At 37.2% G+C, this 14,761-nt stretch overlaps 1 protein-coding gene across 1 annotated transcript in view; it reads left to right on the top strand.

The window, feature by feature from the left end:
- Positions 1-14,761, top strand: part of cfap58 (cilia and flagella associated protein 58) — a 112,204-nt gene that overhangs the window by 21,987 nt on the left and 75,456 nt on the right. Inside the window, 2 exon segments of the mRNA XM_051109986.1 lie at positions 4,231-4,392; positions 6,437-6,583. Coding sequence (XP_050965943.1) covers positions 4,231-4,392; positions 6,437-6,583 — 309 coding nt within the window.

The following is a 14,761-nucleotide window of genomic DNA, read 5'->3' as shown; positions in this document are numbered from 1 at the left end:
ATTCACAGTATTACTTCCTTCACACACACCAGGATTGCATTACATACAGAAGTTATTTAAAAAACAGCTGTTAACTGTCTTTACAAATTTTATTTTAAATGCAAATCTGTAGATCTTCAGCCTGTAATTTTACGGCCAACACATATTGCCCCCAGACTGTCTCATTACATTTCGCCATGTTCCACCATAATTAATGGCAAGTTATTTATAGAAAACCATTAAGGGTTATCGTCCTTTACTCCTTAATAATATGACTGATAAAACATACTTAGCATTTTATTGGTGAAACTTTAAATAATGAGAGCATGAGAGTTCTCCTGTATATCTGGACATGAAAAAGATCATTTGAAAACATTATATGAGCAGTAAATGTGATGAAGGCTTTTGTGCACATAGAATCTTGATATATAAATCCTATGTTCATGTGTTTTCATATAGTAGTAATGTAAAGTATTGTAATGCTATTTGTCTTTGAACTTCTTCTAGGTTAGATTGTGTGACTTCTGACATGATTAATGACTCTATGCACATAGATATGATGTCATCCACATAGTGGACAAAGCCTATGTGTTGTCCTATAGAATGACATGTCTTTTGACTTTTGCCAAGTTCAGATCACTGAATTTAGCTAGATTTATAGAGGAGATGATGGAGAAACTCTATGGCGTCCGCAAGTTTGATTTATAAGGCCCTGGAGCTGACTGTGAATCGTGAGTTTGTGAATTTATGGGAAGTGACTGGCATTATTTTCCCATGCTTTGGTTGATTATATACACACTACTTTCAGAAGTGCTGAGTATTTACAACCAGTGGGTTCATCTGACACATGCACCTTTCTTTATTTCTACAGACACGATGTGTCTGGCATGTAAGTCTGAAAGCTGTTGTCTAAATATCAGGAGCTATTTAACCCTGTATATAGCACATGTGAGTTTGGATGGCATCCGTTTAATGTAAAGCCTGTGTTCTGGACAAAGTAAATATTTTTTTGCTATTTCAATCAAATCTCACTGAAACTGTGTATTTTTGCGCTTTGCTAAATGCTCAAGTGAAAAGGTTAACATGGATTGGCAACTATTCAGACTGCAGTGAAATTCAATAAAGGCAAGTTGTTTGGTTCTCCAAACTCCTCCTGATGTGAATGTATCTGAGTCGAAGAAAGCAAATCAAAACATGACATGTGGGGAAAAAGGTAAAGGCAATTCTGAAGCTGTATTTGCATCGGTGCAAGGTTGCATAACCTCTCGATGAATAGCATAAACAGCATTCCAAATTTTTGGCAGAAAGGCTGTAAGAAAACAACAGGTATCAAAATGATGTTGCCTCACATAATACCCTGTTTTGACCAAAATCTATGGAAGCATCACTTTTATCTTTCACTGACACTGGGCTCCCAGTGTCCAACACAATATGTGATATTAATATATATATGAGCCATTCTACACAATTTTTGCTTCCCAACAACCAAAAAACACATCTAAAAAGTATTTAAATATTAAAATCTTAAATGTTTACTAAAATCCTTTTATTATCAAATGAAACCCACAATAATATTTAAAATATCAGAAAGCTTAATAATATACTGTATAAAATCATCATATTAAGGAGAAGTTCACTTCCAGAACAAACATTTACTTACCCCCTTTTTATCCAAGGTGTTCATATCTTTCTTCAGTCGTAAAGAAATGGGTTTTGAGGAAAAAAATCAGGAATGTTCTCTATATAGTGAACTTTAATGGTGCTCGTGAGTTTGAACTTCCAAAATGCAGTTTAAATGCAGCTTCAAAGAGCTCTAAACGATCCTATGCAGCTGAGGAAGAAGGGTCTTATCTAGCAAAATGATCGGTTAATTTCTAAAAAAAAATTAACAATTTATAAAGCTCAAATGCCTGCTCTGTGTAAACTCTGTGTATTCTGGTTCATGACAGGTATAGGGTATGTTGAAAAACTCCCATCTCATTTTCTCCTCTAACTTCAAATTTGTCCTACATTGCTGTTTTACCTTTTTTTGGAAATGGTGTTTGACCCTCCTTGTGCGTTCATTTTGTAAACACTGGGTCAGTACTTCTGCAGTGATGTAGGACGGTTTTGATGTTGGAGGAGAAAATGTGATGGGGGTTTTTCGACATACCCTAACTGTATTGACCCGGAATGCACAGTTCACGCAGAGCTAGAAAATACGAGCATTTGCGGTTAAAAAGTATATAAATTGTAAATTATTTTCAGAAAATAATCAATAGTCTCGCTAGATAAGACCCTTATTCCTCAGATGGGATTGTTTAGAGCTATTTGAAGCTGCATTTAAACTGCACAGTACTTCTGTAATGTGATGTGGTCGCTACCAAAACATTACTGTCACTAACGAAAATGTGCAGTCACTACAGAAACATGGGATGTTTTGTCAAAAATAAAGAACACTAAATTGTCAGCTAAGGTGCTATGATAGTGTTTGGTTCAATGTATATTTAAACTAATGAATCCTTAACTTTGAAATAAGTATGATCAACTTTTTGCCTTTTATAAAGAAAATTTAGATTCAAAATACAACAAATCTCATAAATTACACTTGAAATATTACTAAGATTGTAATTGTTATTGATTTGTCTCCAAAAACTTTTTAATAAAATAGAAAAAAATATATTTACTAGCAAGATGTAAGCAAAATACTAATAGGTCAATATAACCCTTCTAATTATATATTACTGTGTTTCTGGTAGTGACAGTTTTGGGGAGAGGACAATTATTCCAAAACTTTCTGAAAATACAGCATGAGATTTAACAGCACAATTACTAGAAATATGTACCTTGGATATTATACAATTTGTATACATACAAAATTTGTGAAAAAAGACAGATGTTTCCAACTCTGACTTTGCACCAATTAGAATGTAGAATGGCCCATATATCATTGTTCACTCAATATTTTTGATTGTAATATGTATTTTTGTGCTTATTAGTAGCATTACATTTATTGGCAACAACACAGGGATTAAATAGTTCATAGTGAGTTTATTGCATGTCATTGATTTAGTTTGATTTATTCATTTGGTTTATAGCAGGTGTTAACAGTGATTTAACAACTGTTATACAGAGGACGGGGTCGGGTGGGGTTGCTATAAACCAGTAAGGTTCATTTGATAAAGAGACTAACCACCCCGGCCCTCCTTTTGTCAATCACTGTGTCACACCCCCCACCACACACAACACACTACACCACATCCACCATTTACCACTCTATAGGGCCCCCCCTGCTCTATCCACCACAACCCTGCAGGGGGGCCTTAAAACTTACAATTTTAAAAAAAATTAACAGTGGCGGTCAACCAATAAACCACGGTGTCTTTCTGGGTTATGTAGGATTTCTGCAGCTGACCTAGCAAGGAGTCAATTAGGATGTGTCAAGAACATAGAATCTAAACATTCCAATGCAGTCACTGTCATTGTGACATCATTTAGGCTGGTGAGCATCTGACTCACAGCCTTAAAGGGACAGTACACCCTACAATTAAAATTCTGTGATAATTTTTTTTGTGATAAGCACATGCGATATTTTGAAGAATGTGGGTAATGAAATGGTTGAACATAGTTATTGGCTTTTGTAGTATAAAAAAAAATTCCTATGGAAGTCAATGGCTACTCTCATCTGTTTGATTACCCACATTCATCAAAATTTCTTCTTTTGTGTTCAGCAGAAGAAAGAAATTCCTTACAGGCAATTCCAAAATGCACTGCGAAGAATTTCATTTAGAATGTGGCTACTAAGAAATGATTCAGTACTTTATGTTACTATGCTTTTTGGGCTGAGTAGAGTGTTAGCTTGGCAACATGTTAACTTTATACTCTATAGAGCTGTGTAGTCATGAAGTTAATTTGTAATGCTAATTCGCAATGGGATCCCTGGGGAATTTTTTAATGGGTTTTTAGAAAAGTGTTTTTTGATTTATGGGTAAAATAAGGTTTGTGTTTAACATATAAAGTGACTGTCATGTTGTGTTCTGCAACATAAATCATACACAGTTGTGCCTAAACAAACTTTAGAACAGTTCTGTGTTTGAAAATGCTATTTTTTCCCCTGGTTTTAGGATTACAGACTGAACAGATCTTTTTGAATGAATTGCAAGTGTTATACAAGTCTGTTTTGACCATGAAATATGCAGGCAACAGACAGAATGCAAACGTAGTTTTTATGGTTTACCTGATTTACCCCATTGTCTCTCTCTGTCTTTTCAGGTCCTTGAGAATATTGAGGACATTAAACTGAAGGAGATGCAGATATTTGAGTATAAGAAGAGAATCGCAGAAGCTGAAACAAAACTGAAGCAGCAACAGAATCTCTATGAGGATGTCAGGACAGAGAGGAACCTCTTCAGCAAGAACCTAATTGAGGCCAAGGTAAGTGTACATGTGTGTGCGTGTGTAGACCTTCATCTTAAAAATTTGCTCCCTATGAGTATGAGAGCAGACGTAGAGGCCAGTAGATCCATGGGATTGGCTTCTTTGGGAAATTCGCCCCACGGTAGTTTGTGTAGGTTGGCATGAACATTAATCTTTGTCCAGGATTTTGCCCCATTTATACAAAGTCGGAAGTAGCAGGTTACCTCCCTGCTGCGCGGACTTAGGCCTGCACCCACAAAAGTACGTGAATGTAGACGCTTCTAGCTACACAAAACTCATTTTCACGCATTGATGCAGTGCGAAATGTGTCAGAATGCAATTCAAAATGCAACACAAGTTGCATTCTCAGCACTGCCGCAAGGAGCTCTATAGTGGAAATAAGTGTGAACTGTCATTTTCTAGTCAGTTTCCTCTTTCAGGTCCACTACTGTCATGATTTGAATGCCGCTATTTAAAGCTACTGTCATTTCTGTCACTATTGCTTAGCAAGATAGTTAAAGGTAAATCACCATGAAATAAAAATGCTGTTATTATTTACTCACCCCATGTGTTTCCAGTATGTTTCTGGCTTAAAGGAGAAGTTCACTTCCAGAACAAACATTTATAGATAATTTACTCACCCCCTTGCCGTCCAAAATGTTCATGTCTTTCTTTCTTCAGTCGATAAGTAATTATGTTCTCCATATAGTGGACTTCAATGGTGCCCCCAGGTTTGAACTTACAAAATGCAGTTTAAAAGCAGCTTCAAATAGCTCTAAAGAATCCAAGCCAAGGAAGAAGGGTCTGTCTAGTGAAACGATCTGTCATTTTCAGAACAAATTGACAATTTATATACTTTTTAACCTCAAATGGTCGTCTTGTCTCATCTCTGCGATGCACATGTGTAGTCTGTGTAATCCGGGTCAATACAGTTAGAGTATATGAAAAACTACTGTCTCATTTTCTCCTTCAATGTCAAAATCGTCCTACAACGCTGTTTTACCTTTTTTTGTAAATAGGGTTTGATCTTCTTTGCATGTTCACTTTGTAAACACTGGGTTGGTACTTCTGCAGCGAAGTAGGACGATTTTGAAGTTGAAAGAGAAAATTAGATGGGAGTTTGTCAACGTACCCTAACTGTATTGACCGTAAAAAACTGAGGTCACTGAGACGTAAACAAGACAAGGGTTTGAGGTTAAAAAGTATATTCTTCCTCGGCTGGGATTGTTTAGAACTACATTTAAACTGCATTTTGTAAGTTCAAACTTGGGGGCACCATTGAAGTCCATTATATGGAGATAATTCCTGATTTTTTTCCTCAAGAAACATAATTTCTTATCAACTGAAGAAAGAAAGACACAAATGTCTTGGATGACAAGGGGGTGAGTAAATTATCTGTATATTTTTGTTCTGGAAGTGAACTTATCTTTTAAGTATATTTTTAAATTTGCAAATTTATTCAGAATGCATGACATCTTAAAGGGATATTTCACCCAAAAATGTAAATTCAGTCGTTAATTACTCACTCTAATGTCATTCCAAGCCCATAAGACCTTCGTTCATCTTTAGAACACAAATTAAGATATTTTTGATGAAATCCGAGAGCTTTCTGATCCTGCATAGACAGCAATGCAACTACCACGTTCAAGGCCCAGAAAGGTTGTAAGCGCACATTAAAATAGTCCATCAGTGGTTCAACCGTATATGCAATCCGCTAACAAATCAAGTCTCTTGGCTATGTTTTAAAAATAAGAGACAAGCCCAAAACTTTCTGTATCAGTAGAAAATATGTCAACACAGGAAGGGAAGCTTTGAAAACTGCAGTAGGGAACTCAAGTGTAAGACTTATTTTTCAGGTCTATAAACGACCGTCCTTTGTTGTCAGCTTTTCAGTGATGACCCATTCCTGCTGTGTCACTTTTTCTCACCGCACTGAAGTGTGTGTTTGTGTGTGTTTTGAGTGTGAATGTGCTGGGGCGCTTGTCTACCTGTCTGCCCGGCTATCTTTGTGTCTGTGTAAGTATTGGCGGTCTCTCACATGCCTCCCTGTGTTCGCTTCTAGGATCAGAATGCTGAGATGAAACGCAAGGTGAAGATCGTGAACCACATGTTCGAACAGTTAAAAGATGAAATTACCACAAAAGAGGTGGCTCTAGACAAGGAGCGCCAGGAGTTCCAGCGTGTAGAGAGAGAAAGGGAAAATCTCAAGGTAACCCATTTCATCCTTTACTGCTACTTTTCTCTTGCCATAGTTCTGTACACTTTCAGATCTAACATTACTATGCCTAGTCAGAATCCTTACTAGGTGTGATGGGACATGTTTTCAGTGAAGAGATTTGTCTGTACACACTGAATTGGAAACTAACGCACAGTTTTGGATTTTTATCCAATGAGATTGCACAGATAGGCTTCACAGTGCAATTAGGACAAAGAATCTGGTTAGCAGGTATGGGCTGTTCACATTAATTAATAATAATAATAATAATAATAATATTAAAAATATAATAACAGTATGAAAATGAAAGTATAAAATTATCACAAAAATGTTATTACCACACTTGCACTTTACAGTTTGTTAATACATATTATTCACAGAACTGCAGAGGTAAATGCAGATTAAAAAAAAAAAAAATCATTAATTTATTAATTAATTAATTCATTCATGCATTCATTCAACCACTTCAACCACAGTGTTCAAAAACAGACAATGCAATTCCAAAATGTAAGTTATTCAATATTAAATTCTTGTTTATTGTTGTTTTCCTTTATGATCATAGCTGTAATCATCTGATATGCATCTTTAGTTTTTTAGCTGGTATCTTGATTACTCTGGGTCAGGCTGAGTTTTTATTTGATTTGATTTGATTTATTTATTTATTTCTTCTTCTTTCTATATATGCAGTGATATACTGGTCACTGTCCTTATAGGTGCTCGTTTGTGGTGCTTGATATGACCAGACAGCATTAGAAGTGAAACCTTGCATTCATCTTTGAGGAGATATTTTTCATAATCCTTTCATTATTACTTTCCAGATCTTTGTGCTTATCTAATACAAACGGCACGTCTCTTCTTCTCCCTGTCACAAGCTTTCAATATCACCCTCACAAAGGATAATATTGGAATATCAAATAGGACGGCACAAAAAAGGAAAGAAATAAAAGAAAACACAAAAGATCACTCCATATTTTATGACAGAAATATAAATGTGAGTTCAGAGAGGGCTTTGACTTTACGCACTTTCAAATTCAACATCTGACATGAAAGACTTAATGAATATGCAATGCTTTTTGGTGGTTATTGCAGCTGTAAATTATACATGACCTTGTTCTGAGGTATAGACTGAGGGGTGTGGTCAGAGAAAGAGAGAGAGAGACAAAGCCAGAGAGAAACAGCTTGACTGTATGATTGACGAGCAGTATAGGGCCAGCTGATGCAACAGACCTAAAGTAGCCACTAAATCTACTTTATATATATATATATATATATATAGTTGAAGTCAAAAGTTTACATACACCTTGCAGAATCTCCAAAATGTTAATTATTTTACCAAAATCCATGTTATTTTTTTATTTAGTACTGACCTGAATTAGATATTTCACATAAAAGACATTTACATATAGTCCAAAAGAGAAAATAATAGCTGAATTTATAAAAATGACCCTGTTCAAAAGCTTACATACACTTGATTCTTAATAGTGAGTCCGTTGTTTGTTTTGAAAAGGTAAATTGCCCAGTGTTCTTCAGAAAAATCCTTCATGCCCACAAATTCTTAGTTTTTTCAGCATTTCTGTGTATTTGAACCCTTTACAACAATGACTGTATGATTTTGAGATCCATCTTTTCACACTGAGGACAACTGAGGGACTCATATGCAACTACTACAGAAGGTTCAAATGCTCACTGATCCATTAAAATCATGTAAGTATCGTCTGTAGCTTTTGAAGGGCAGTACTAAATGGAAATTTAAAAAAAAAAACATATTTAGGCAAAATAAGAAAAATGTACATATCTTCATTCTGTTCAAAAGTTTTCACCCCCCGGATTTTAATGCATCGTTTTTCCTTCTGTAATAGTTGCATATGAGTCCCTCAGTTGTGAAAAGATGGATCTCAAAATCATACAGTCATTGTTAGAACAGTGTTGTTTTTGACAACCATCTTAGATTTAGTCTTAGTCTTAGTCTTTTGGACTAAAATGCTTATTAGTTTTAGTCAAATTTTAGTCACTTCTATATGTGATAGTTTTAGTCCAGTTTTAGTCGACAAAAACTCAAAAAGGTTTTAGTCTAGTTTTAGTCAAAAAAAAAAAAAAAAGAAGTATAGTCTTTTAACAAATTAATTTAGGTCAATAAGTATTGGAGATTGCTGCTGGGCAGTGTCACACATAAGTTGTGAAAATAGCAGCCGATCTATAAGTTCAACACATTGTGAGCTTGCAGATCAGCTATTTTCACCAATAATTACAATAATAAAGGAATGGTTTTAGACATATAAGGTTTCCACCCAACTGCAAATACTTTCTGATCTAATGATTGTGCATTACACACAGATAAAGTGGTAACAGTGGAATCAATGTTCATTACTCCAAAAAAGCCAAAAACAAAAACATTCTACTTCAGCAATTGTGGCTTTATTTCTCAGAATTTGCTAAAGTACAATGAACATACACATGCCCAAAATATGAGTGATGGATGAGGAACACATATGCTCAACTTGGCCTTGTCTGCCAGTGCAATTAAGATGCATATTATTTGTAAAAACAGACATCATACAACCCCACTCTATCTTTAACTTGTGCAAACAATGTAATAAAATAATTAAAGATTCCTGAGGTACAGTGAGGTAGGTTGTAAGTTATACCAGAGAGTTATACATACTTGAAAGTATGAAACAAACATGTTCTTAAGTTTTTGGAACAAAATAAATAAGACCACCCTGTAAATAGTGTAAACACTGTAGTAAAAACAACAACAACAACAGCAGAGGAGGGTCCGTCTCACAACAAGAACAAACAGAATATCACAATTACATATCTGTAACTGTACTAATAATAGTAACAGCTTGCTGTTAGCAAAATTAGCCTACGATATACGATATGTTAACAGCACTTGTAACTTACCTTTGAAAAAATATCCTTGTGGTGAGCCTTCAGGTGCCGCTTAAGGTTGGTCGTATTTTTTCCGCCTACTTTGTGGCCACAATTGTCACCGTCTTCCTTCACAATACACTCTGTTTTATTATCTGCTGGGTTATATTTAAAATACACCCATATGTCGTCTCTACGTTTGCGACCACCAAGCCCCTGTGTTGAAACTGCCGCCATTGTGGTCCATTGTCTGTGATGAGTGACAACAGTGTGACGTGTTGAGCACGTTGTGCGCTACATGCCAGGTGATGGGCGTGACCAAACAAGGATAGAATGCAGCAACAGATACTTTTTAGGTTTTAATTGACACGCACGATAAGCAGAAATGTCATGCATTTTAAACGTCTGACAGACCACCCACTAACATTTTCGTCCATTCTCGTCTCGTCAACGAAAACTCACACAAGTCTCGTCATGTTTTAGTCATCAAAGAGCAGTGTTTATCTCGTCACCGTCTCGTTATCGTCATGAAAAAAAGTGGCGTCAACGAAATGATTTCGTCATCGTCATCGTTGACGAAAACAACACTGTGTTAGAAAGGGTTTAAATACACAAAAATGCGCTTTTCTCTTGTGGACTAGATGTAAACGTCTTTTATGTAAAATATATATTTCTCGCCAGTAGTAAATAAAAAATAACATTAATAGGATCTTGTATGATCCCTCTTATTTTGGCCAAATAAAAGGTGTATGCAAACTTTTGACTTCAACTTAAATAAACAAAGAAATCAACATAAAATCTCAGACTTTTGGACCCCACTGTATGTTAATTTCTGGAGCATGGTGAAATCGCTCTATCAGCCTGAACAGATTGTTTCAGAAGAGTGTGGACCAGTGGTCCGAACAGATGGTTTCAGACTGGAAGGTTCCTCTACGCATGGGGTGGAGGGTTGTGGAGTTCTGGACGACAACGGGTGGAAAATTTCAACTCGCACAAATCACGGATTATGATCTGTCTCAGAACTAAATAAATCCACGGATAACTGACAGTCTGTTTTGATTAATCCGAATGCTGTTTCAGGAAGCATACAGTCAAATGCTCTTAAACATGCTCTCCTGCTATCTGACTGGCTTAAGCACTGTTGAAGATCCTTAAAAGCTCATTCTGGGTGAAATATGGTATGTGCATGAGTAAGGAACTAGCCAGAAAGATTCATTAATAAAAGAAAATGGGTCTCGAGGGCTGGTGGGCAGCTACCCAACTTGAGCAGCTTACCCAGCATGCCACAGGAGGTGCTGTCTGGCTCCCTGACTGGTTCTCAGGAAGCATGATGGCTGTGATGTTCACCTCTCCTTTGAACCATGAAGTGAAAAGGCAAGACACCCAATGGAAGAGAAAGGGAGAGAGAAAACCAGAAGATGCACTGAAGGCTGAAACGCTGAGAGACTTTACAAAGCAAACTGAAATCTGTGAACTTGACAGATGCTGATGCTGTCATGGTAGATATCAACATAATCTTTGGTGAGCACGCTTCACCCTTGCTAATCAAAGTACGAGGCATGTTTGAGCCAAGCTCATTGCTCCCTATGTTTAGATTACTACTAATGAAGGAAAGCCACAGAGAACAGTAGAGAAAGACCAGTCGTCATCAAGAACAGAAAAGCTCTCGCAATTACTTCCAGAAGACGAGAATTTCAGACAAGATCCTTTGGTAAACATTCATCCTTTCCACGCATAGTCAGTTTATTCATTATCACGAAGAATGAGTCATAAAGATCTGTACATCCTGCAGCAAAAATAGCTGAAGTCGAACTAGCTTTCTTTTCTCTTTCTTTCTTTCTTGCTTTCTTCAATGATAAGTCTGGATTTATGCCAAGTAGATGTCCAGGGCAAAGCTAGAAGTTCTATTTTAATATATTTGTAATTTATTTCTGTGATGCTTTGATGAATAGTAAGTATAAAAAAAGTTTTTTTTTTTTTTTTTTTTTTTTTTTTATAAGACTTTTGAACAACTTAATGTGTCCCTGCTGAAAAAGTATGTATGCTTTGACTTATTGGTTGTTTTTATCTGTTGACTTTCCAATTGTAATTTCCAATTACAATCCATTTTACTCCTAGTGATGTAGTGCCAAGTTAAGCAAGTTATTTATGTGAAAAAGTAGCAATTAAGTAGCTCGCTAAAAAGGGAAAGTTGTTTTAGAACAAAGAAATTGATTAGGAATGATAAAGAAAAAAAAAATTAAATAATATACGCTGAGATATTGTCAGCATCCTGTTTATGCTTTAGCAAAACTAAATGATAGATATTTTAACATTATAGCTATTTTAATGAGATTTAGCAACATTAGTGTCTACCAAGAAACAAATAAACTAAAATGAAAGTGAATGCACAATTAACAAACACTTTTAAAGTTATTGCCTCTCCTAATTGCTGTAACGTTTCAATCGCTGTATAAAATTGTGTCATGTGATTAGTGTTGCATGGAACCCTGACTTTCTCATTTTTCCTGTCATTCGAGGATAATTTTTTCTGGCATCACTTTACAAACAAAAAGCAGAAGGAACTTAAATAGACTGATGGGAAAGAAAATCGGAGCAAAGAAGATCGACAAACAACTAGAGAGAAAGAACGAGAGAGAGAAATGACGAACAAAGGCAATCTTTCATGTTTTGAGGTGCCGCAGGGACATGATGCAGAAAACTTTAAATTGATAGGGAGTTCACTGCAGGCTTATGTAACCCTCTCTGGCATTTCCTTTCTTTCACCTTCATTCATTTGTTTTCTTGGTTTTTGTGAGCCTGTGTCTCACCCTTTGCCTTTTGTACTCTAAAGCATACAGGTGCCCCAGAGCTGCAATTTACCTCAGCTTTTTTCTCTGGTTCCTCTGCCTTCTCCTTCCTGTTTCCCACCACTTCTCAAGTCAAAACCATCATCTGTTCCCTTCTTTAACAAGAGGAAAGATCCAGAACTTGTGAATGAAGACAGGCTTTGCATTCACAAACCTTGTGAAGCATTTCTAAAGTTAAACCATGTGCCGAAACTAACTACAAATAGTGGCGCTACTGCATATATTTTTAGTAGTCTTTATAAAACACTGTAGCTTTTTCCAAAACAAGCAGTATAATGATGAGATTCAGGTGGTTCACATGAACCATCGGAACCATCAGTTTCTTTGAATGATACCTGTTATACGGTGTGATATATTCGGTAGCAAGTGAACAGCCAGTTTTGGAATTTCATGTTATGGAAGCAGGGAAAATGGGCGATCAAATGCTAGCATGTCTGGTCTAATCGCACAGTAGAGCTACACTCTGCTGAAAAACTTAATGCTGGCCATTATAGAAAGGTGTTAGAACTCACAGTGAACTCACATCACATTTTGCTGGAACTGCCACCCCCGTAAACACCTAGAGCAGCAGAAATGGCCCATGGAGCAATTAAAGAAGGTTGCCTGGTCTGATGAATCACGTTTTCTTTTAGAGCAGGTGAATGGCTGGATGTTTGTGCGGGAAGAGAAGGCAGCAAATCCACTGAGGGAAGAAGGCAGGCCAGCAGAGGCAGTGTTATGCCCTTGGTGTTGGCATTCAGTTAGATGTTACTTTGACACGTTCCACCTACCTGAAGATTGTTGCAGACCATATACATCCCTTCAGGGGGTGTCTCAATCCGATTGAGTGTCTATACTGAACCAACAAATCTGATCCATGGAGGCTCCACCTTGCAATTTGCAGGACTTAAATATACATTTTATTGCAATTATAAATTATGTAATCAATTAAAATAAACAAAGGGTTAGTTCACCTAAAAATGCAAAAAATGTAATCAATTACTTACCCTCATGTCATTACAAACCCGCAAGACCTTCGTTCATCTTCAGAACACAAATTAAGATATTTCTGATGAAATCCGAGAGCTTTCTGATCCTGCATAGACAGCAACGCAACTAACACGTTCAAGGCCCAGAAAGGTAGTAAGGACATTGTTAAAATAGTCTATGTGACATCAGTGTTTCAACCGTAATGTTATGAAGCTACGAGAATACTTTTTGCGTGCAAAAACATAAAAATGGCTAGAACTGTGCAGCCATTTGTCCTATTAACATGAAAATCAGTGTGCCGGTCTTGATCCTAAGTGTCTGCAATGACATTTGCATATCTCAAAAAACATGGCTGCTATTGGCCAATGAATTTTGAGCACTTGTTAGACAAGGTTGGAACGGCCGATTGGAACGAAACTCAGAGGGCCCGTTTGACTCACGCTTCGAAGGTGTAACAGAAAGTTGAAAGAAGTCAGCCACTGGGGGCTGATACGCATTTTCAAGGGCGTAAACGATTGTACGTCGCACGCTTTTTCGCACATAAGCACAGTATTCATATTATATGATAGAACTCCTCATTCCGGACAACTTTGCCTCTGGAACCACTGCTGTCAATCAAATCTTTCGTTAAATGATTGAGAAGATGTAAAAAAACCTACTAGTCCTAGGTTTTCCGCTCAATCTGGAAAAAAAACACTGCAGCACAATTCTCTAGACTCTATAGGCCAATCATTATCAAAAAATGTTGACATTTACCCTTTGGGAAGCAATAAGGGAGTCGTTTAGAAAAGTGGCCTAATGTCCAAATTTACACAATATTCTATAAATCCTAAAGGGAAAGTCAAAACTAGACAAAACCTGGTATGCATATGCGGCTGGTGATTCTAAACAAGCATGCAAATAACAGTCATAAGTAACTGTTAAAAAAAACATAACATTTCTATGGTATATTACCTGGATTTGCCAAAAATGCTTTTTTTAAATAATGTCTTTTTTCAAATGAGCTTAAATGCCTTGAAGCGCTTAAACCCCAGTAACCCTGCTTGCAGCTATATATATAAGAAAAGAGTAGCTTTACCTATTGTCACGGGGGCGGAGCAAAGCGACAGACACAGTGGGCGTGACGTCAGGCCTCGGAGAGGCTTTTATTAAACAATAAAACAAAGTGTCCAAAAAAGGGGGAAAAAGTGTCCAAAACAAAAGGGGGATCTGGTGTCCTCGAAGTGACGGGGTTCCGTGAAGGAGGGGTAGTGTTCCAAAAGGGAAGGGTCCAGGTAAGGGGCGGAGTCCGGCGGCCGCACGCGCTCCCCGCTCAGGTCCGGGGTGCGAGGGGCGGCGGCTTCTCTAGCGGCATCGTCCTCCTCCACCTACGCGGCGCTTCTGGGGGATAACACGGCCCGGCATCCTGGCCCGTCAGCCGTTACGGGTGCGGTCCTCATCCGGACCCGCGGGGTCCGGCAACTCGTCCTGCGGCGCTGGTTCC

The sequence above is a fragment of the Labeo rohita genome, chromosome 1, assembly GCF_022985175.1.
Source record: "Labeo rohita strain BAU-BD-2019 chromosome 1, IGBB_LRoh.1.0, whole genome shotgun sequence".
NCBI classification, from domain to species: domain Eukaryota; kingdom Metazoa; phylum Chordata; class Actinopteri; order Cypriniformes; family Cyprinidae; genus Labeo; species Labeo rohita.
This window is presented reverse-complemented; position numbering and strand designations above follow the sequence as displayed.